This window comes from Macaca nemestrina, chromosome 1 (genome assembly GCF_043159975.1).
Source record: "Macaca nemestrina isolate mMacNem1 chromosome 1, mMacNem.hap1, whole genome shotgun sequence".
Classification (NCBI taxonomy): Eukaryota; Metazoa; Chordata; class Mammalia; order Primates; family Cercopithecidae; genus Macaca; species Macaca nemestrina.
The window spans coordinates 97,279,720-97,303,217 of record NC_092125.1 but is presented as its reverse complement, the minus strand read 5'-3'; the positions used below and the strand labels follow the sequence as shown (position 1 = coordinate 97,303,217).

General features: G+C 40.7%; 1 protein-coding gene across 2 annotated transcripts; it reads right to left on the bottom strand.

Annotated features, from left to right (window-relative positions):
- Positions 1-4,190: 4,190 nt before the first annotated feature.
- LOC105498230 (SH2 domain containing 1B) lies at positions 4,191-22,917 on the bottom strand. Of its 2 annotated transcripts, XM_011770231.2 has the most exons (4): positions 22,663-22,917; positions 12,079-12,142; positions 8,212-8,376; positions 4,191-6,606 (listed from the first exon to the last, which is right to left on the bottom strand). In XM_011770231.2, exons 1-4 carry the CDS (start codon positions 22,794-22,796, stop codon positions 6,571-6,573), a joined length of 399 nt encoding a protein of 132 aa, XP_011768533.2. In that variant the 5' UTR covers positions 22,797-22,917; the 3' UTR covers positions 4,191-6,570. The 2 variants fall into 2 exon arrangements, with proteins under 2 accessions (XP_011768533.2, XP_011768532.2); XM_011770230.2 differs by having other exon boundaries at positions 4,191-8,376; positions 22,663-22,899.
- Between the last annotated feature and the right edge of the window lie 581 nt (positions 22,918-23,498).

The following is a 23,498-nucleotide window of genomic DNA, read 5'->3' as shown; positions in this document are numbered from 1 at the left end:
AAATGGAAAGTGATTAATGGGCCAATGTGAAGCTCATTTATCTGCAGCCGGAGGCTTCATTCACTCTATTCCTTGGACTGGTGCCACCTTGCCGTGGAGCTGGTAGAAGCAAGCACTTATATCCAGCATAATGCAAGAAGGGCTGTGCTTCAGTGCCAGGCACCTGTCTATCTCTGGGAGCTGCCTACAGGGCTCTGAGTTCCAATTCTTAATATTCTACTTCACTGTGGTAGGGCCTAATTGGTGCTTTATCATTCTCTGAAGCTTCTATATACTCCAGGAATTGTGTTAATCAATTTATACACATGGTCTCATTTGTTTTTCTCATAGTCCCCTAAGGGAGAAGCCCATTTTCCAGATACGGATGTTATTCTATTGTGCTTAAAGAGATGCACACACAGGATCTCATGAACCCTATCTTGTGAGAGCGGTATTTCAGCCCTGTCTTACGAAGAGGTAAACTGAGGTAAACAAGGGTAAACTGAGACTGAGATGATGACTAAGCCAGCTGCCTGGGAAGCCAGGCAGAACTCTCTGGGAAGGCCTAGGTCCTCAGGCCCGAGGACCAGCCACCCTCCCGCACTGTACGGCTCTTCTCTATCTCCATCGCGCCGGTCTGATAAATAATTCCAGGAAACATTCATGGCTCAGAAACATCTTTTTAGGTTAGATCTTCTCCAAGGACTAATACAATTTCATTAAACACTGCACATTCATCTGGGATGGGAATTTAAAGACCCATTCCACAGTCCCCGCATTTTACAAAAGAGGAAACAACAAAGACTGCATTGTTAACACGTGAACCTGGGCTGGCGTCATCTCAGTGAAGCCCCACAGTGACTTTATGTGGTAAGTCATTATCTTCGTTTTCTAGATGAAGCTGAACAGAGGCTTAGGGAGTCTTAGCAATTTGCCCATAGTCACTCTACCAGTAAGTGACAGAGCTAACACTAGTACCTCCTGAAAACATTCATTCTTAAGGCTGTTGGTAAGAGCCTACTCTGAATTGCAAGAATTTTGCCCTGAAGTAGGAGTGGCAAGAGCACTTCTATTATATCTCACATTGCAAACTCAGGGAAGCCTGGCTTAGAAGTTAATCCTGTTATCGACACTAGAGATTAAGCATTCAATGGGGAAGTGAATATTGTTTGGAGAATACTTGCTAAAGAACTGTTTCAGGTCTAATAGCTACCATGGTACTCAGCAGTGCTTTAAAAAAAAAGAGAGAGAGAGAGGAAGCAAAGAAGGAAGAAAGGAAAGGAGGGAAGGAGGGAAGGAAAGGAAGGAAAGAAGAAAGGAAGGGAAAGGAAGGAAGGAAGAAGGAAGGAAGGAAAAGAAAGGAAAGAAGGAAGGAAGGAAAAGAAAGGAAGGAATGAAGGAAAAGAAAGGAAGGAAGGAAGGAAAAGAAAGGAAGAATAAAGAAAGAAAGAAAGAAAGAAAGAAAGGAAGAAAGAAAGAAAGAAAGAAAGAAAGAAAGAAAGAAAGAAAGAAAGAAAGAAAGAAAGAAGAAAAGAAAAGAAAGGTAAAAAGAAGGAAAAGGAAAGAAAACAAGGAAAAAAATGCAAGCAGTACTGGTTTTCTTGATAGCTGTCTGACCTCTTGTGTTTGGCATCAGGTATTGCAGTTTCTGGTAACTGAAAGGAAGATTTTCATGACAAAACGAATAGTAATTTATGAGATAGATATTATCTCCATTTTAGAGAGGTTGTATCTTTTCTAAGATCACTTAACAAATATTATTTCAAGGGTGAAATAAAAGAGAGGACAGTTCTTAATTAGAAATTCCAGTAAGAGGGAAAAATATAGAAGAAGAAATATTTGAAAAATGAATGAGAATTCTCATTCATTAATTCATTCATTCTATTCATTTAAATAGTAATAAAAGTAAAGAAAGATTAAAATCCCAAGAATAAAATGGCATATAAAGTTTAGTATTTGATAGAGAAGAAAAAACTCACTATTAAAACTGAAATCGAAGATCACGAAGACAGACCATCTTTCAACTTTCCACAAAAAACTCAGCTGTGAAGGAGGATCAGATTGACATTAGACATCTCAGTAAGAAACCTACACATAAAATGCTAGCAGCTTAATATGTTTTATATCATTGAAGGAAAATAACTTTAAACCTGCAATTCTCTATTTAGTTCAACTATCATTTAAATTAATCTAAAATAAAAAAGACTGCAAAAGGTTTACCACTCAAAGACCATCTTTAATGAGAACACTTAAAATCTGCTCTCTTAGCAATTTTCAAATACGCAAAATACTTTTGCAGAAAATATTCTGGCAAGAAGAGAAACTTGGGAGAGTGCTATGTGTTTTAAATATACAAGAAGGATGAGTAATTGACTCATTATTTAAATGATAAAGGACCCAAAAGAGTAAATAACAATTAAAAGTTTAGATAACATCACAAAATCTGATGGGATTGGTGATGGTGACAGAAGAGAAATGAGAGTATGCTAAATTATAACAATTGATGTATTTACAATATTATAGAGAAAAGTAAAAATACAGGGCCTAGTAAGTTATGGGTAAACACTAAAACTTTTTTAATAGAGCTTTCAAGTTAACAGAAGTAAATTTGATCTATTCAATGGAAAGAAGAAAAGGAGGAAAAAAAGGAAAAAATGTATAGTAAATGGAAAGAATGGTATAAGATGGCAGAGATAAATTCCAATAGAACAAATTATAATAAACATGTGTATTGAACTCACCAAACAAAAGGAGAGAATCTTAAATTGGAAAAAAAAAGATCTAGCAATATTGTGTCCACAGAAGGCAGAGAAAAAAGGTGTAAAAACTTGAAAATGGAAGGACAGAAAATTATATACTGGGAAAGTATGAATAAAAGTTGGGATAGCATTTTAATATGATATAAAATATAAATAAAGGCAAAACTAATAAGAGATAAGGAGGAATACTTTATAAAATAAAGGAAACAAATGAAGATGATAAAATAGTAATAAAAATATATACACATGAAAACATAAACTCAAAAAGTTAAAATAAGAATGGTAAGATAAAAACAAGTTAATATACTATTATAATCAGAAAGCTAAACACTATTATATATATAATTAAAATGAAAGATTTATCTTTCTCTGATGCTGATAGATCAAATAGATAAAAAAATACAAATCTATAAAAACATTTGTTTTATATAATCTATAATCTTGAATACGTCTGGGGAAGAGGTAAAGAGAATGAGCTTTAAAATGAATGGAAAGAGCAATTCAAACAAATGAAACAGTCGCAGAATGTTCACACATACCAGGTCAGCAAGGAAACCTCAGAAACTGAAGTCAAGCTGTTATCCAATCTTAACGTGTTATAGTTTGAAATCTATACTAAAATAACTAAAAATGTATGTTTGAAAACAATTATAAACTACAAAAATAGTTTTTGGATTGAAGAAGATACTTTTACAAGAATTAAAAATACTTTGACCTGAACAGGAATAAACACTATTTGTGTTAAAATTTATGGGATATAGCTAAAATAGTACTTTGAGATAAATTCGTAACTTTAAATATATTTATTAGAAAATAATAAGTATTGCAAATAAGTCAGATAAGCCCCCCTAAAAGGAGGCTGGCAATCAAATAAATAGAGAATAACAATTAAAAACAGTAACAAAAAAGATTAACAAAACCAAAAGCTGGCTTTGAAAAGACTAATAAGATAGATAAGATCAATAAATATAAAAGGGTAAGATCCAAATAAGACACAGAGTGAGAAAGGAGATGTGGCTACAGACACAAGAAAGCATTAAAATAATGCAAGAATATTACGAACTATCTGCCAATAATTGTGAAAACAGACAAAATTGATAAACTTCTGGAAAAACAAAAAAGGTCAAAATTGGCAAAATATTTTAATAAATCAATGAGTGTTAATATTTAAATAGTAATTGAAGATGTCCCCCCACTCCACCCCACCCCACCCCACCAGAGTCTCAAACTCAGTTTTATAAGAAAGTACTGTAATAAAAAATGTCAAGGAACAGATAAGTTTATTTTATTTTATTTATTTATTTATTTATTTATTTATTTATTTATTTATTTGAGATAGGGTCTCACTCTGTCACCCAGGCTGGAGTGCCCTGACACGATCTTGGCTCACTGCAACCTCCACCTCCCGGGTTCAAGCAATTCTCCCACCTCATCCTCCTGAGTAGCTGGGATTATAGGCGTGTGCCACCACACCTAGCTACGTTTTTGTATTTTCGTAGAGACAGGGTTTCACCATGTTGGCCAGCCTGATCTTGAGCTCCTGACCTCAAGTGATCCTCCCACCTAGGCCTCCCTAAGTGCTTGGATTACAGGTGTGAGCCACCACACACAGTCAGGAACAAATAACCTTTACCTTAAGAAGTTGTTGCAGAAAATGGTAAAAGGAGAAAGACTTTTCTTCGCTTTATATGAACAGTATAACCATGATTCAGTAAATTATAGTTCCATTTGGTTTATGAGTTTTAATGCAAAAATCTTAAATGAAATATTAACTTACCAAATTCCACAGTTTATGAAAAATAATACGATATGATCAAGTTAAACAATGCAAGGATGATATGATATCAACAATTTTATTAAGGTAACTTACCTTTATAATGGAGTGAAGACAAAAGGAATGTGACTATCTCAATAGATGTAGAAAAAAATAACAATAAATGTTAAAATATTTCTGGTAAAAATTACAGGCTTTAACAAGGCTACAACAAACATCATGTTTAAATAGAGAAAATTTCTAAGCAGTCCCTGTAATACTGGGAACAGCATAAGAATACTCACTATCATGACTATGAACTGTTTAATGTATAGAGGAGGCCCTAACCAATGGGTAAACACAAAAAATAAATGAGCATAGGTATTGCAAGGAAAGAGAATAAAACATTATTATTTATAGCTGACAAAATCATTTACATAGAAAACACAATAGAATCAACAAGCAAACTAGTAGATCTAATGAGAGGGTTAACATTTCACCAACACCATAGCCTATTAGAAATGTAATAAAATATAAGATATCATTTACAGCAACTAGAAATAGGAATTAATCTAACAGCATATACAAGACTTTGGTTGTGAAAATTTACAACTCCATGAAAGGGCAAAAAAGATGACCCGAGAACATGATGCGGCACGTTTATGCATGGGAAAACATCGCAAGAGTGTCAGTTCTCCCCTATTTACAAATTTGTTGCAAGTTCATTCAAAATTCCAAAAAGAGATTTTGAGCAATTTCACATATTTATTATAAAATGTATATGGAAGAATCAAGGTCCATGAATACCTAAGTCAGTTTTGAAAAGTAAAAGAGGACATTTGTCCTATGTACGAGACACAGGGAGTAGTAGCCGTAAATTACTGTGACCCCAAATCTCGGGGTCCACATTTGGGGGCTCCAGTCACAATGTCTGTTAGTCTGTTCATGTTACCTCTAAGTCTAGAGCTCCTCTCTTTAAAAACTCTGAAGATAAGTCCAGTGGGGTGAAACAAATTACTACAATTTGATGATAGGTAAGAGAAAGGGCACAGAATTCGGTACCTTTCAAACTAACCAGGTCCTAATTCACATTTTGAACTAGCAGAAAAATTCAACAAATCAATTTCAATAAACCTTAAAAACCAATTCAACAAACCTCCCTCAGCAATGTGCTTCCAGTCAATTTCTATGAACTAGGCACAGCTCTGAGTAGCACAAATTTCTACACACTGTGGAAGATACAAGGGAGACCCAACTGTGCTTTGATGGCACTTAGAACCTAACTGGGAACAGAAATCACACATAGAATATTTCAGAAATCTCCACATACATCACTGTACAGAACCACATTATTGCTGTTGAAGTGGCCGATGCATAAGTGGAATTAAGCAAAATCAGGGAGAAAGTGTGACTGGGGCAATGCTCACCAGGAAGTTTAAGATTAGAAAGAAGAACCAGAAGGAGAGTAGCCCAGGCTGGAGGGAGAAGGGTGCACGTGTGGGTCCAGCAGGTACAGAGAAGGTGCTGATCTGTATGCATCTCCATCACTCCCAATCCCTCACCTTCACCTAACACAAGCAGGCTCAACAGAGAGACTGGGGCAATGTCTATCATCCTACCCAACCACATAGACAAAGAAACTAAGACCTGGAGATGGGAAGAAATGTGTTCAAAGTCACATAGCCGCAGGACTGGAACTTGGGGCTTCAGACTCACAGACAAGTGTGCCCTCCTCTGTATGAAGCTGCCCCTCTGACTGTATGGTCCGAAGGAGGGTGTCAACCATGATGTAGGACGGTATCTTTAACAAGTCAAGGGGAAAAGGTTTAGGCTGTCCCATTCCGAGAAAGAAGAGTGAAACTGGAGAGGGCTTTGAAATTGCTCCTGGTGTATGTCTGGGAGGCAGGGATGTGGAGAGCGACCTCTGGTGCTGGTGGGCAGAACATCTTCAGTTACACAAACAGGAAAGTCTGAATTGCCCACTAGAGTTTGGTGCTCTGGACCTACGCCTGCAGAAGTGGGTCACCAGCGAGAACTGTTACTCATCTCCTTAACTTGCTTTGTCTGGCAGCCTTATCTTCAAGGCAAGACATCCACATAATCGCTGTTACTGTTCTTTGGAGGGGAAAAAAAAGCAGAAGACCAGCCATGAGACCACACCCAGAGGTCATATCAAACAACCCCCCTCAAAGGAAAGAAGACCCCTCCCCAGGCACAGAGCCAATTTGATGCCACCTCAAAGTTATATCTTCAAAGCCGGGGTACTACAGGGAGCCCTCCTAACAAAACGGGATCCCTTTATAAGCCAAGCCTCAGAGATTCCAGCACAAGTGTCTCCATTCACCAGTGAGAAACCTGCGCCTCCCTTGGAGTGAGAACATCTGAAGTTTGTTCTAAGAAAGCAACAGGAATGGGAGGAAGAGGTTGATGGGGAAGATTTCCTCTTCGGTAGCTGAGAATTTTGGAGCCCGCTGTGTCAGCACTGACCCGGTATGGAAAGTTGGTGGAGTGAGATTCATGCCCAGGTCTTGAGGAAGATTTCTGAGGGTTCTCCTCCTAGGATCTGTGATTCTTTTGTCATTGTCAAGACAAGTACTACCACCACCCCAACCAGTCCCAGCAACTCATCTGGGTTTGCCTAAGGGCTGCAGCACAGATACATTCCTGGGTTTCCAGATCTGCCACATTTTATACTTTTTATTCCATAAATTTGGCGGGAGGTGGGGGGAGTAGCTGTGGGACTACATCTGCAGCTAGACCTATAGAAAGTGATTTTTTGTGTGTGTCCATGAGTACACACTGCCCTTCATGGGGACTGGGGGGACAGGGACACAATAGTAGGGAAGGGATTTTATGCTTAGCCTTGCTGGGGAGATGAGAAGCCGGCTATGGCAGCCTAAAGGGTGACTTTGCTGCAGACAGAGTAGAATGGCATGGAGTGATCGCAGGCTCCCAGAGAACTCTCTGTCCTCTGTCCCTCTCCCTAGGGAGGACATCTGATCTCATCCCATCACCTGCCACTGATAACTGCAGTCCCTTTCACTGAGAATATAACCACACATTCCAACATGGGAAAATAGGATTAAGCCCTAAGTGTTTCTGGAAGTCTGAGTTAAATTCAAACCACATTGCAACTGATAATAAATTATTTCCTGAGAGCAGATTTCAAGGGTGTGGGTAAGGAAGAGTAGCTGCTCGTGATATAATTTGAGAGGCTTCAGCGGAGATTCTCTGCACTCAGAGTTACTGACCATCTCTCATTTTCCACCATGGCTTAATACCTTTAAAAATGTATCTGACATAATTTGACACCCAGCACTTTATAAATGAATGCTTAGCAAATATTGAGCAAAATGTAACAGTATAAGCTTTGGGGAGGGGTTGAAGGGCTAACGTGATTTTTTCATTTGAAAACCTGCCCATTTGCCCGTTTATTCTCAAACTTGAATCATCTGCACAAGGTCACAGAATGAATTTGAAGTCAGCTGTCTGCCCAGGAACCACTCTTGCTATCCTGGCTGCAAACACAGCAAGCTCTATGTCTTGGCCCTCAGGGACTAAAAGACACCACTTCTCAACAAAATGGAAATTGCTCTTAGTAGGATGAAGCTTTTTAGAGATAATGTCATAGAAAAGAGCATGTATCTGTATTGAGTTTACAAAGGCGTTGGTGGAAATAGGATTAAGATTCCTATCTGACCCACATGTGAGAGATTTTACCATAAATGTTTCCAACTCTAATTTTGATCTTCTCCATCTCAAGCTGGGGCTGCTTCTCTTTATTGGCTTTAAAAGGTGAACCACCATCCCCTGATTTGGTTTTTCAAATTTGGTGATCAGTTCCTTTAGGCTTGGAAAGACCTGTTTTGGAGAACCTTCTGCCGTCTGCAAAAATACAAGAAAGGAGATCACTCATTATCATGCAACTGCGTGTGAAATGTGACACTTCTCAAAGCAGTGGTTTTTTCAGGGCTGCCCCTATGAGCTGAAAAACTGAAAACACAAGTGGCGGGAGCTCACACCACTTCCGGTTCACAGAAACTCTCATTTTTAAGACCAACCTCTGACTTGAGCCACTCTGAGTAAAGAGGATTTGCAGTCAAGGGATCCCAGTGCAGTCCATAGTATCGAGTGAACCTCATCCTTGGCAAGTTTATCTGGGGCAGTACTCGCAGATACACTGTGAAGGGTAACCCTATAAGAGTTTATGTCTGTACCCTACAGGCAGGCTTTGCTATCTTAGGGGACTATCGGAAGTGGACTTCTGATGGGAATGCAAAAACGCAATTAAAAAACAAAATTCCAACTGTTATTTTAAGTTCAGGGGTACATGTGCAGGATGTGCAGGTTCGTTACATAGGTAAACATGTGCCGTGGTGGTTTGCTGCACAGATCATCCCATTACCCAGGTATTAAGCCCAGCATTCACTAGCTATACTTCCTGATTCTCTCCCTCCTCCCACCTTGAGCCCTCCATCAGACCCCAGCGTGTGTTTTTCTCTGTGTGTCCATGTGCTCTTATCATTCAGCTCCCACTTACAAGTGAGAACATGCGGTATTTGGTTTTCTGTTCCTGCATGAGTTTGCTAAAGGTAATGGCCTCCATCTCCATCCACGTCCCTGCAAAGGACATGATTTCATTCTTTTTTGACCTAAGCTTCTTTCTGACCCCCATGTGAGAGATTTTACCATACATGTTTCCAACTCTAATTTCGATCCTCTCCATCTCAAGCTGGGGCTGATTCTCTTTATTGACTTTAAAAGGTGAACCACCAGCCTCTGATTTGGTTTTTCAAATTTGGAGATCAGTTAGGCTGCTTAGTATTCCATGGTGTATACATACCACATTTTCTTTATCCAGTCTATCACCGAAGGGCATTCCATGTCTTTAAAATATGCAATTTGTATACTTGATGAATTTAAAATATGCAATTTGTATACTTGATGAATTTAAAATATGCAATTTGTATACTTGATGAATTTAAAATATGCAATTTGTATACTTGATGAATTCAGAATCTCCATGTGAGCAAAACAAAACCAAAAAAGTCCCAATGTAAATAGAAAGTGGGAATGGCAACACAACTCAGTTAAGTTGTAAATGATTGTTTTCTGTTTATCAGCTATACACCAAGTACTTTTTTTTTGAGACAGAGTCTCACTCTGTCACCCAGGCTGGAGTGCAGTGGCGCGATCGTGGCTCACTGCAAATTCCGCCTCCTGGGTTCATGCTATTCTCCTGCCTCAGCCTCCTGAGTAGCTGGGACTACAGGTGCCCGCCACCACGCCCAGCTAATTTTTTTTTTTTTCTATTTTTAGTAGACACAGGGTTTCACCATGTTAACCAGGTTGGTCTCAATCTCCTGACCTTGTGATCTGCCCACCTCAGCCTCCCAAAGTGTTGCGATTACAGGCATGAGCCACTGCCCCCAGCCCACCAAGTACTATTTTCTAATATAACCTTTTAGAAATAATTTTAAAATAAAAAGAATTTTCTGGCTAGGCACAGTGGCTCATACCTGTAATCCCAGCGCTTTAGGAGGCCAAGGTGGGTGGATCACTTGAGGTCAGGAGTTCGAGACCAGCCTGGTCAACATGGCAAAACCCCATCTCTACTAAAAATACAAAAAATTAGCTGGGCGTGGTGGCAGATGCCTGTAATCCCAGCTACTTGGGAGGCTGAGGCAGGAGAATCGCTTGAACCAGGACATGGATGTTGCAGTGAGCCAAAATCACATCACTGCACTCCAGTCTGGGTGACAGCAAGACTCTGTCTTACACACCAACACACACACAGATTTTCTTCCTCTGCTCTTGTGTATTTGGTTTTCTTGATCATCACTGTGGTTTTCATATGGCTGCTATGTCAGACTAGAGAAGGGGGTGGCGATCAGGAGGTTTTCTGACATGCAGCCTGATTAACCTCTGTATTAGAGGCACAGGCTGACATCAAAGTCATCTGCAAGGAGGTTCCTTTAATGCAGTCACTTCAACAAAAGGCATCATCACTGCAGGCTTCTGAGCACAGAGCTGCTCCCCAGTGAAACGCCTTTTTGTGTCTGAGTTACAAATGATTTGGATTTCTCTCTCTATTTTGTCCACACAAGAGACAAAACAGGGTACTGAGGAATTATCCAGAATTTCCCAAAGAATAAACAGGAAAAAAATGTTTTAAAATAAGTTGCTTTTTATAAGACATTTTATCTTGAAATTATTTCAGACATAGCAAACCTGCAAAAATAGTTTTTAAAAACTACCATATATTGCACCCACCCCCAAATGTTAACATTTTATATTTGCTTTTTATTCTCTTTCCAAATATATACACATATATTGTGTATGTATATATGCACACATATATAAGCTATTTTCACAGTTAATTTGCAGACATAATATCCCTTTAAATACTTCAGTATTTCTTTAAATGTAAAGATATTACATAACCATACTACAATGATTAAAATCAGGAAATTAACTTTGATACAGTACTATTTGTTAATCTTATTCAAAATTTAAATTTATTCAATTTTTGCCAGCTGCCTCAATTATCATCCTCTATAGCAAAAGAAAAATAACGTAAGTGAAGTGTTTGGGGATCATTTTATATTCTAGTCTCTTTCAGATATTCAGAGTAAACATTAATATACTGGAGATTCTTAGAAATCTGTAGTCCCCTAAACCTTATATATAAGTGTTTGAGAAAGATTATTTCAGGATTCTCTGTTAGCAATTACAATTCAATTATGTTTATTATACTCTACTTCTTAAGCCAGATAACTAAATTTAAAATAAGCAAAATGTTTTTCTTCTTAGCTCTCAGTAAACCATAAAAATTAAACCCTAAGACTTTCAGCTATCTGATGCTTCCCACTATATTTTCATACAGCTACTGGGCACACTTGACTTCTTAAACACTCTGACCTCTTTCCACCGTCCCTTTCTAGTTCCATCCTGCATCATTGCTGAGTCTTCTAATTCAACGGAGGTTTTGCCTGGAGTCCAAGCTGGCGCATTTGACCAGTGGAGGAGCCACAGTGGAATAACAGTGAGGGTTATTCAAAAGTAGAACCCAGCCGGGTGCGGCGGCTCACGCCTGTAATCCCAGCACTTTGGGAGGCCGAGGCGGGCAGATCACGAGGTCAGGAGATTGAGACCATCCTGTCTAACAGGGTAAAACCCCGTCTCTACTGAAAATACAAAAATTAGCTGGGGGTGATGGAGTGCGCCTGTAGTCCCGGATACTGGGTGGCTGGGGGAGTTTGGGGGCTGAGGCAGGAGTATCGCTTGACCCCGGGAGGCGGATGTTGCAGTGAGCCCAGATCGGCCAATGCACTCCAGCCTGGGCAACAGAGTGAGACTCCGTCTAAACAAAACAAAACAACAACAAAAAAGTAGAATCCAAGCCCAGAACCTTCCTATTTCTCTTCAGGGAAAAACCAGGTTAACTCGATCTGACTCTCATCTCTGCATTGTGCTTTCCTTTTTAGAATGCTTTCATACAGTCATGGCTCAGGTAAAAGACATGTTCCCAGGTTCTTCTCCCCCAACTTTTTTGTTGCTGTTGTTGCTGTCCTTTTTTGTTCTTACCTGTATCCTGTAATACCCATGTTTCTCTCTGAAGATTCGGTACGTATGGACAATATTTTTAAACCTGTGGAAAAAAAAATGACTGTTTGAATCATAATGTTCTATGCAAATCCAGGTAACATCTATCGTTATATTTCATATGCAATACTTTGTTAATCTTCAATCCCTCAAAAAAAAACTTTTTTTATTTATTTATTTTTTTTTTTTGAGACGGAGTCTCGCTCTGTCGCCCAGGCTGGAGTGCAGTGGCGCGATCTCGGCTCACTGCAAGCTCCACCTCCCGGGTTCAAGCGATTCTCCTGCCTCAGCCTCCTGCGTAGCGGGGATTACAGGGATTACAGGCACCCACCATCATGCCTGTTAGAATGGCTATTATCAAAAAAGACAAAGGATATAGAGAAAGGGAAACCCTTGTCCAATGCTGATGGGAATGTAAATTAGTATAGCCATATGAAAAACAGTACGGAGGTTCCTCAAAAAATTAAAAATAGAATTACTGGCCGGGCGCGGTGGCTCACGCCTGTAATCCCAACACTTTGGGAGGCTGAGGTGGGCAGATCATGAGGTCAGGAGTTCCAGGCCAGCCTGGCCAACATGGTGAAACTCTGTCTCTACTAAAAATACAAAAATTAACTGGGTGTGGTGGCATGTGCCTGTAATCCCATCTACTCGAGAGGCTGAGGCACGAGAATCACTTGAACCCAGGAGGCGGAGGTTGCAGTGAGCGACAGAGCGAGACTCTGTCTGAAAAAAAATGTATATATGTGTATATATGTGTGTGTGTATGTATATATAATTACTATATAACCTCACTACTGTGTATATAACTGTGTATATATCCAGTGGAAATGAATCTAGTATGTTGAAGAAATATCTGTACTCCCACTTCTATTGCAGCATTAGTCACAATAGCCAAGACATGGAATCAACCTAAGTTGATTAATAGATGAATGAAGAAAGTTATACACACACACACACACACACACACACACAAAATGGAATATTATTCAGCCATAGAAAAATAAAATCCTGTTACTTGCAACAACATGGATAAATCTGGAGGATGTTATCCTAAGTGAAATAAGCCAGGCACAGAAAGAAAAATACCACATGGTCTCACTCATGTATGGCATCTAAAAAAAGTTGATCTCATAAAACTGAAGAGTAGAATGGTGGTTCTCAGGCACTGACAGTGAGAGGGAGAGGACTGGGTAGATATTGGTCAAAGAATACAAAATTTCAGTTAGATCTGTTGTACCACATGATGACTATAGTTAATAACCGTATATTCTTAGGCAGGGCACAGTGGCTCAGGCCTGTAATCCCAGCACTTTGGGAGGCCAAGGTAGGTGGATCACCTGAGGTCAGAATTCAAGACCAGCCTGGCCAACATGGTGAAACCCTGTCTCTACTAAAAATACAGAAGTTTGCTGGGTGTGGTGGCACATGTCTCTAATCCCAGGTACTCAGGCAGCTGAGACAGGAGAATCACTTGAATGTAGGAGGTGGAGGTTGCAGTGAGCCAAGATGGTGCCACTGCACTCCAGCCTAGGTGACAGAGTGAGACTCCATCTCAAAAAAAAAAACAAAATAATAACCATATATCATATTTTTGAAAAATGCAGAGAGGAGATTTTAAGTTTTCTCACTACAAAAATGATAACTTGATGAGGTAATGCATATGTTAATTAGCTAGATTTAGTCATTCCGTGACGTATATATATATTTTAAAACATCACATTGCGCACAATAAGTACATGCAATTTTATCTATCAAATAAAATAAAATGAATTAGATTGTATACTTTAAATATGTACAGTTTATTTTACTTGAAGTAGACTTTAGTTAAGTCTTTAAAAGCAAAAAAGTAGGCCGGGCGCGGTGGCTCAAGCCTGTAATCCCAGCACTTTGGGAGGCCGAGACGGGCGGATCACGAGGTCAGGAGATCGAGACCATCTTGGCTAACACGGTGAAACCCCGTCTCTACTAAAAATACAAAACACTAGCCGGGCGAGGTGGCGGGCGTCTGTAGTCCCAGCTAGTCGGGAGGCTGAGGCAGGAGAATGGCGTAAACCCGGGAGGCGGAGCTTGCAGTGAGCTGAGATCCGGCCACTGCACTCCAGCCTGGGAGACAGAGCAAGACTCCATCTCAAAAAAAAAAAAAAAAAAAAAAAAAAAAAAAAAGCAAAAAAGTAAAATCTGCTGTTGAACCTCAATAAAAAAAGAAAAGAAAACACACGGATGGCAAATAAGCACTCTTAAAGATACTCAGTATCATTAGTCATTAGTGAAATGCAAATTCAACTCACAATGAGATATCACTACACACTTACTAATACAGTTAAAATGTAAAAGACTGACTGTTCCACATGTTGGTAAGGATGTGGAGCAATCAGAACTCATGTAATGCCCATAGGAATGGTGAGATAGCATGATCACTTTGGAAAACAGTTTGGCAGTTTCTTAAAAAAAGATAAGCCTCCGTAGAACACACAACTTAGCTGTTCTAATCCTGATTATTTACCCAGGAGACATGAAAGCATATGCCCACACAAGGACTTAGTGACAAATATTCATAGCAACTTTAGTTGTAATAGTTATAAATGAGTAACTAATCTGGGATACATCCCTACAATGGAGCACTATTCAGCAATGCAAAAGGATGAACTATTGATGCATGCAACAACATAGATGGATCTCAAAATAATTATTCCAAATAAAAGAAGTTAGACAAAAATGACTATATACTCTATGATTTGATTTATATTAAATTCTGGAAAAATACACATTAATCTATAGTGCCAGAAAGCCCATCGCGGTGGCCTGGAGTCTGGGCATAGGTGGGAGGTATGGTAACGAGAAATTACAAAGGGGTGCAAGGGAAGTTTTGGAGGTGATAAATATGTTCATTATCTTGGTCGTGTTAGTTTCTTTTTTTTTCTTTTTCTTTTTTTTTTTTTGGAGACGGAGTCTCACTCTGTCGCCCAGGCTGGAGTGCAGTGGCTGGATCTCAGCTCACTGCAAGCTCCGCCTCCCTGGTTTACGCCATTCTCCTGCCTCAGCCTCCCGAGTAGCTGGGACTACAGGCACTCGCCACCTTGCCTGGCTAGTTTTTTGTATTTTTTAGTAGAGACGGGGTTTCACTGGGTTAGCCAGGATGGTCTCGATCTCCTGACCTCGTGATCCGCCCGTCTCGGCCTCCCAAAGTGCTGGGATTACAGGCTTGAGCCACCGCGCCCGGCCTGGTCGTGTTAGTTTCATAGGTGTACATACATATGTCAAAATCCATCAAATTATACACTTTTTATTTTATGTCAATGATACCTCAATAAAACTGTAAGACATATTCATGGCATTAAAAAGTAGATGAATATAATTTATCTTTCCAATATATAAACTAAATTTTAATTCCTTATACACATATGTTTTTGGTGTTTTCATGATTGGGTTTTGACATCAGATAGAAAAAGTCCTATTTTTGCAGTTATATTCTCAAGAAATATGTGGTGTCTTGACTCTCAGTGTGAGACTGATACCCAGTGGAGCCTACCTTTTTGTTTATTCTATGGAAATCATTGTCAACATTTATGAGAAATACACTGGGCTTATAAAAATCATTTAAAAATCTTAGGCATTAATTTCTCAGTTGAGGTTCAAAAAGGCTGGAATACAGGGCCTCTAAGTTTTCCCATATCTTTGAATTGTTTTACTCTTATCTATTTAGCTTTCAAAGTGATCATTCCATGAGGTGCTGTGCACGGATCTCTGAGTCCTTGCTCAGTGCATGAACAGTCCACAGATTAGCATGGTCTCATGTTGTGGCCATTGTTGTGGGGAAAGTTTTTTTTTTTTTTTTTTTTGAGACAGAGTCTTGCTCTGTCGCCCAGGCTGGGGTGCAGTGGCCGGATCTCAGCTCACTGCAAGCTCCACCTCCCGGGTTCACGCCATTCTCCTGCCTCAGCCTCCCGAGTAGCTGGGACTACAGGTGCCCGCCACCTCGCCCGGCTAGTGTTTTGTATTTTTTAGTAGAGACGGGGTTTCACCGTGTTAGCCAGGATGGTCTCGATCTCCTGACCTCGTGATCCGCCCGTCTCGGCCTCCCAAAGTGCTGGGATTACAGGCTTGAACCACCGCGCCCGGCCGCGTTGTGGGGAAAGTTGTTTGTGTTCGAGTTTTTATTTTAACTGACCTTCAAAAGATCAGTTGAAGGAAATGGAATCGACTGCGCCCTATAATATCAACAATGTGTTCTGCGTTTTTCCATGCCATGATGCAAGCGGGGAACCCAGGTCAATAAAAAAAATATTTAAGACTCTTGACCTCTGGCCTTATCATGGCTCCTGATCTCAGTGTATTGTGGTGTAACCTTTTGTGGTACTAATTTGTCAGTGTGCTTGAAGATTTCTAAACATCGAGGATTTTATCCTAACTAGAGAGTGAGGCAAACTTTCACAGATGTAAGTACAAAAATGTTAATCATTCCAAATTACACTGAGTCCACTGGACTAAATTGGAAATGAAAATTGAAAATATTCTAATGTATGATATGTATACATTATGATGTATCAAGTCAATAAAATACTAAGCAGTCATAAAGGGATGACCTGCTTTCTTTGATGGGGAAGGATACCTACAATTATGGAAAAAACAGGTTGCAAGCAATCATGTATAATGAACCATTTATGTACATACATTGGCTTATAGATGCAAAGAGAAAAGCCTGGAGAGATGTATGCCAAAATATTAAAAATGGTGATTTCAGAGTGGTGAGACTGATATAATTTGTTTTGTTTTTTATACCTTTCTCTATATTTGATTTTTCTAAAATGAACTTTCATTAGCTTGATAAACCACCACAACAAAATGGATCATTTCTTTTCTTTCTGTTCTCTACAATCCTTCCAAAAGTCTCAGAATCTGAGACTCATAAGTGACTCTCAAGGCAATAGATAGACATTGCCATTATTCTTCTTAATGAGAGCACACATTAGGTTAGGGCTCAGGTCTTCCTCACCTGCAGCCTTCCTATGGCTTTGCAACATCCTCCTTTTCTTCACACTTACGGATGAACCCTTTGCACCTCCTAATACCTACTCCATTTAATTCTACTGATGATAAAGGCTGACTTAGTTTAGACACTCACAAAGTCACACTACACAGACAAATTTTACACACTGGAGTTTTCTAGACACTCTATTGTATTTTAAGATCAGAAAACATTTCCTGTCCACAGTTACCACATAGCTTTCTGGTTAGTGCTATATGCTCCTATGTCAGCTCTCTCTGTGACTTCCTTCCTTTATTTCTAACCTTTCTCACAGTATTTTCATCACTAGATATTTAGCTTTGTGAAAGTGCTGAAGTATCGGGGGAACCAGCCCCCAATATTTCAATGTAGGTTCTTTTCTATTTTCCCTAAGTGTCGGCCGGTCTGAGAAATAAAGGAAAAGAGTACAAAAGAGAGAAATTTTAAAGCTGGATGTCTGGGGAAGACCCATTTTAATGCAGCAGAGAAGAAGGGGACACTGCATATCAGAGTCCACTCCCAAGCCCTAGGTCCCCTGCTTGGGCATTTTATAACACAGATCTTAGGTGAATACCTGAAACATATTTCAGTGAAGCTGGGGACATTGGTAAGAGACGGAACGTAATAATGTATTAGCAATTTGGCCCTAGGCAAGTTATTAAACAAGAAGTTACAGTTTATTTTCTCACAAAGTAGTGATCATGTCACCTACTGCAAAGGGATTGCAAAGGACAAATAAGATAATGCATGTACCATGCTTAGCAAAATGTTTGGCTCATAGAAAACACCTACATGGTAACTTTTTTTCTGTGTCAGTGAAGACAAGCAAGCTAACACTTGTATCATAATAGTAATTCTTGCTTTGCTTGCAAAGGGTTGTATCTTGAAGCATGAATGGTTGACGCGACCTCTTCAGAGAAACCTTTCCTGTACCCAACGGAAAGCAGCTGCTGTGTCTCTCCCTGTCATATGACTCTGTTTCATTTTCATCATATTTTCTCCTCTTACTGAAATTAACTTCATGAGGGCAGAAACATTGCCAGTAGTATTTATCACTGTATTACCAGTGCTTAGGACCACGCATGGAACATAATAAGTGCTCAATATATGCTTGTTGAATGAATGAAGGTTCCACTCATTCTCCTAAAGTCTCAGCTCCAATATCTGGTTCTCCCCTTTTTGCTGTCAGCTCTACAGTGCCCTAATGATAGTCTAATCATCACAATTATCATGTGCATCACAGTGTCTGTTTACTTCTTTATTTTCCCCACTAGGCTCTGAGCTGTGTTGAAGGCATCAACCAAGTGTCTAGCACACTGACATATGAGAGAATTCAAATATCTGTTGAACAACTAGAATTTAATAGTCCATACTTATCTGTGTGATAATAAGTTTTTAAAAAGCCCTATGAGGAGGTAGCTTCAGGGGTCACTTGACCTGAGCCTTAAGCCTGAGGGTGAATGAAATTTTGTTTGCCTTTCAGTGACATGCATAGGAAGGCAGGTGAGACCTGATTATGTGCGGGGCTTAACAAATATTTATTTTTGCCTCTCCACTTGATTTACTTTCATTTTCTAGCATTTCTTTTCTTTTCTTTTTTTCTTTTCTTTTCTTTTCTTTTCTTTTCTTTTTTTTTTTTTTTGAGACGGAGTCTCGCTCTGTAACCCGGCTGGAGTGCAGTGATGCGATCTTGGCTCACTGCAACCTCCGCATCCTGGGTTCAAGCAATCCTCCTGCCTCAGCCTCCTGAGTAGCTGGGACTACAGGCTTGTGCCACCACACCCAGCTAATTTTTGTATTTTTAGTAGAGACAGAGTTTCACCATGTTGGCCAGGATGGTCTTGATCTCTTGACCTGGTGATCTGCCCGCCTCGGCCTCCCAAAGTACTGGGAATACAGGTGTGAGCCACCACGCCTGGCCCATTTTTTAGCATTTCTTAGTGACCTTTGCTTTAGATGAATATGCAAGATGGGCTGATGCACCACAGAACAGTTGAGAATAAATATCAATTTTCGAAGAGAATCCCAATATAGGCTGGGTACAGTGGCTCATGCCTGTAATCCCAGAATTTTGGGAGGCCGAGGTGAGTGGATCGCTGGAGCCCAGGAGCTCAAAATCAGCCTGGGCGACATAGCGAGACCCCATGTCTACAAAAAATTTAAACATTAACCAGGCATGGTAACGTGCACCTGTAGTCCCAGACACTCAGGGGGTCTGATACAGGAGAATCTCTTGAACCCAGAAGGTTGAGGTTGCAGTGAGCCATGATCGCACCACTGCGCTCCAGCCTGGGAGTTGGAGTGAGACACTGTCTAAAAAGAAATAAAGAAGGAAAGAAGAAAGAAAGAAAAAGAAAGAAAGAAAGAAGGAAAGAAGGAAGGAAGGAAGGGAAGGAAGGGAAGGAAGGGAAGGAAGGGAAGGAAGGGAAGGAAGGGAAGGAAGGGAAGGAAGGAAGGAGAAATGAAAAGAAGAGAAGAGAAAAGAAAAGAGAAAAGAGAATCCCAATATTGATCATATACCCTGAGATCCTGTCCAAGGTCTGTCCTTGCACCTTCTTCTTTCTTCCCTTCCCACTGCTTGCCCCAGCACAACTAGCTGTTCACCATCTCCCGTCTAGAGGCACAACAGTTTCCGTTGCCATCAATTCCCAGCTTCATTGTCTTCTCCATATCAGATCGAAGTTCCTAAATTCACCAGTCTTATCACTTCCCTGCTCAGAAATCATCCATGTTTCCCTGCTATCTATAGAACCATTCTTGTAAAACTCCATTATCTTATCCCACCCTCCTTTTCCAAAAGCTGGTTTCCAAACTACATTTTAGGAACCTTGTATGTAAATCCTTTAAAATAACCTAGTTCTAGACTCCTGTTCCTACATCCTCCCCTTCATAAAAAGGCCTCCATCCCATTTACATGTAATCAGATCTTTTTTTTTTTTTTTTTTTTTTTTGAGACGGAGTCTCACGCTGTTGCCCAGGCTGGAGTGCAGTGGCGCGATCTCGGCTCACTGCAAGCTCCGCCTCCCGGGTTCCCGCCATTCTCCTGCCTCAGCCTCCTGAGTAGCTGGGACTACAGGCGCCTGCCACTGCGCCCGGCTAATTTTTTGTATTTTTAGTAGAGACGGGGTTTCACTGTGGTCTCGATCTCCTGACCTTGTGATCCGCCCGCCTCGGCCTCCCAAAGTGCTGGGATTACAGGGTTGAGCCACCGCGCCCGGCCACATGTAATCAGATCTTATCCACTCTTTGTTTATTTTATTTTATTTGAGATGTAGAGTCTCTCTCTGTCTCACAGGCAATGGTGCAATCTCAGCTCACTGCAACCTCTGCCTCCTGGGTTCAAGTGATTCTCATGCCTCAGCCTCCCAAGTAGCTGGGATACAGGTGCACCCACCATGCCTGGCTAATTTTTGTATTTTTAGTAGATGGGGGTTTCATTATGTTGACCAGGCTGGTCTCAAACTCCTGACCTCAGTGATCCGCCCACCTCAGCCTCCCAAATTGCTAGGATTACAGGCATGAACCACCGTGCCTTGCCAATATATATTTTTCTTTAAATGGTACTGTGGATGTAGGTATGAGAGAAATAGCCTGTATCTCCATTACCATTTAAAGAAAGAAATATGTCCCTATGTATTCTATTAGTAATGACAATCACCTTTGTCTATAATCAGACTTCTGAGCCTATTCCAAGGCCCATTTGTGTACTTCCTTGTAAAATCAAGTTTTGGCAAAGAACTCTACTATGTCAGTTTGGCAAGGACTCCTCCCTCACCCTAGCTATCTGATCACTGTCAGATTCTGATCAGATTCCTCATCCTCCACCATCCCCCAGGCAACATCTGATCACCCTGGCCTGTCTTCAGTTACAGTTCTGTTAGGCTGGCTTAGCCAGAATCCACTTTACCCCTGATGTTTCCTCTGAGTAATTTTCTATCTACTGACAGCCACACTGCTCCTTGGCCATAAATTCCCACTTCTCCATGCTGGATTCAGAGTTGAGTCCAATCTATCTTCTGCACCGCAAGAGCTCATTGCAGTGGTCACTGTACCTTTGTGATGATCCTGAATAAAGTCTTCCCAACCATTATTTAACAAGGGACATTAAGCAATTTTTTTCTTTAACAAGAGACACTTGGATTTTAATTTCTGTTACAGGTATAGTAAAAGGTTCAGTGGTCCCTACTTTACAAAGAGGAACATACATAAAAATAGGAGGTTTCTAGTGATTTCTGTTCAGGATTGCTTTCTAAACTGGGCACAAACAAGTTCCTTCAGCTGGGTCTCTTTGATACTGTGGCCTGGAATTTTTTTTTTCTTTTTCTTTTTTCTTTTTGAGATGGAGTTTTGCTTTTGTTGCCCAGGCTGGAGTGCAATGGCGCCATCTCAGCTCACTGCAACCTCCGCCACCCGGGTTCAAGCGATTCTCCTGCCTCAGCCTCCCAAATAGATGGGATTACAGTCATGTGCCACCACACCTGTAATTTTGTATTTTTAGTAGAGACGGGGTTTCTTTTTTTGGTCAGGCTGGTCTCCAACTCCCAACCTCAGGTAATTCATCTGCCTCCGCTTCCCTAAGTGCTGGGATTACAGGAGTGAGACGTTATGCCCAGCCACTCTTTTTACTTTTTTTGGGACAGAGTCTCCCTCTATTGCCCAGGCTGGAGTGCAGTGGTGCAATTTCAGCTCACTGCAGCCTCTGCCTCCTGGGATCAAGTGATTCTCCTGCCTCAGCCTCTCAAGTAGCTAGTATTACAGGCACACGCCACCACACCAGCTTAATTTTTGTATTTTTGGTAGAGATGCGGTTTTGCCATGTTGGTCAGGCTGGTCTCAAACTCCTGACTTCAAGTGATTCACCTGCCTCAGCCTCCCAAAGTTTTGGGATTATAGGCATGAGCCACCACGCCCGGCCTGGAATTTCATATTTAACTTAGACTCTGGAAATTCCAAATGAGTTTTAACACAAACAAATTATTTGAGAAATTCAGGTCTCTGTTTCTTTACTTATGAAATGGTGACTGCTTATGCTTGCCTCGATAGACTACAAGGATGAAAGGAAATGATGAATATTGAAGTCCTTTACAAATCTGACAAAATGTGAAATATGATTGTATTTATAGTTTAACTATTGCAAGCGGATGCTGCAGAATAAGTAGTCCTTCAGATTGAAACTTCTTAAAGAACTCCTAGCCTTTTCCATACCAAATAAACAGATCTCTGGAGGACAGGACCTCTGACATTTTCTCCATCCCCCTGTACCTTTGCTCCATCCCCCTGCACCCCTATACTTTCTGCAGCCCTTCCCTTCCCCACCACCATATCCCTCCTGCTGCTGCAGAGTCTGCTTGCAGGGCCCTTACACTAGGGAGAGCAGGCAGATGGAGGAGCATGGACAGATACATTCCTGTCCTGGCAGTGTCCATTAGTTCTCACTCTACTCATTGAGACTCCAAAGTCAGAGTGAAATACTGAGGGATATGAATTCCTGTACTGTGTGGCAGCCATTGCCACATTCAACATACGATGTCAGATGTGTGCAAAATGAGGCTACTCACGAGACACAGAGGCACAGGACTCCTGGTATCGACTCGCTGTCTCTTAACAGAAAGTTGCCATCCACCCCTTCCTTGAGCAGCAAGGTCTCACAGTCTTGCTTGGTCAGACGTCCGTGGTAGTAAGGCAGATCCATGGAGAACCCTCTTGTATCCCAGGTAGCCCTGTTGGCCTGAAATTCACACCCCAAGTCAAGGGACAGCTCTGGGGAGAGATGTGCAAGCAGTTGTACCTACTGTAGAAATACCTCTTCCTCTAGTGGTCTGCGGGACTCAGCCAGCTTCACAAGATTCAGGAAATTAGAAGGGCGGGGTTATAAAATGACCAACACTTTTCACCCTCTAAATGGCCCACGTGTGACTTGCAGAAGTGGGTAAAGCACATTTAAACACACAATGGAATCAGTGATGCTCATAGCTAGGGAGGCAATGCTGAAGTCAAGCTTCCTGGAACTTGTTGAAGCCTTGTATGTTACCATGGACTATTATCACCTCTGGCTACTGGTATCCCTTCCAGGAAGCACACCACTACTTTTGCTCTAATGGTACCCACTTTCTGCTGAAGTTGCCTAGGATTGGGCTATGCTTGCCTTAGACTGGGTGCTCAAAAAGCATTTGGATGCTGAGAGAATTGATACGCTCAGATACAGTGGGAAAATTGAAAGGGTGGGATTTCCATGGGTCAAATGACACTAAAAATGGAAGACATTAATGGGAATAAAAAACAGTGGGACACTATGCATGAGGACAGCCCATTCCATGGCTAAGGCTCCCAACCACTGGTGAAAAAAGGCCATTTGAACACCTTCAAGCATTGTTCCTTTTGGAGAAAGGGCTGG

Coding starts and splice junctions, on each gene's coding strand:
- LOC105498230 (XM_011770230.2), bottom strand. CDS start 22,796: ATGGATCTGCCTTACTACCACGGACGTCTGACCAAGCAAGACTGTGAG. Junction 12,143..22,662: donor GTCCTGTGCCTCTGTGTCTC/GTGAGTAGCCTC, acceptor TTTTTTCCACAG/GTTTAAAAATATTGTCCATA. Junction 8,377..12,078: donor ATGGGTATTACAGGATACAG/GTAAGAACAAAA, acceptor GTATTTTTGCAG/ACGGCAGAAGGTTCTCCAAA.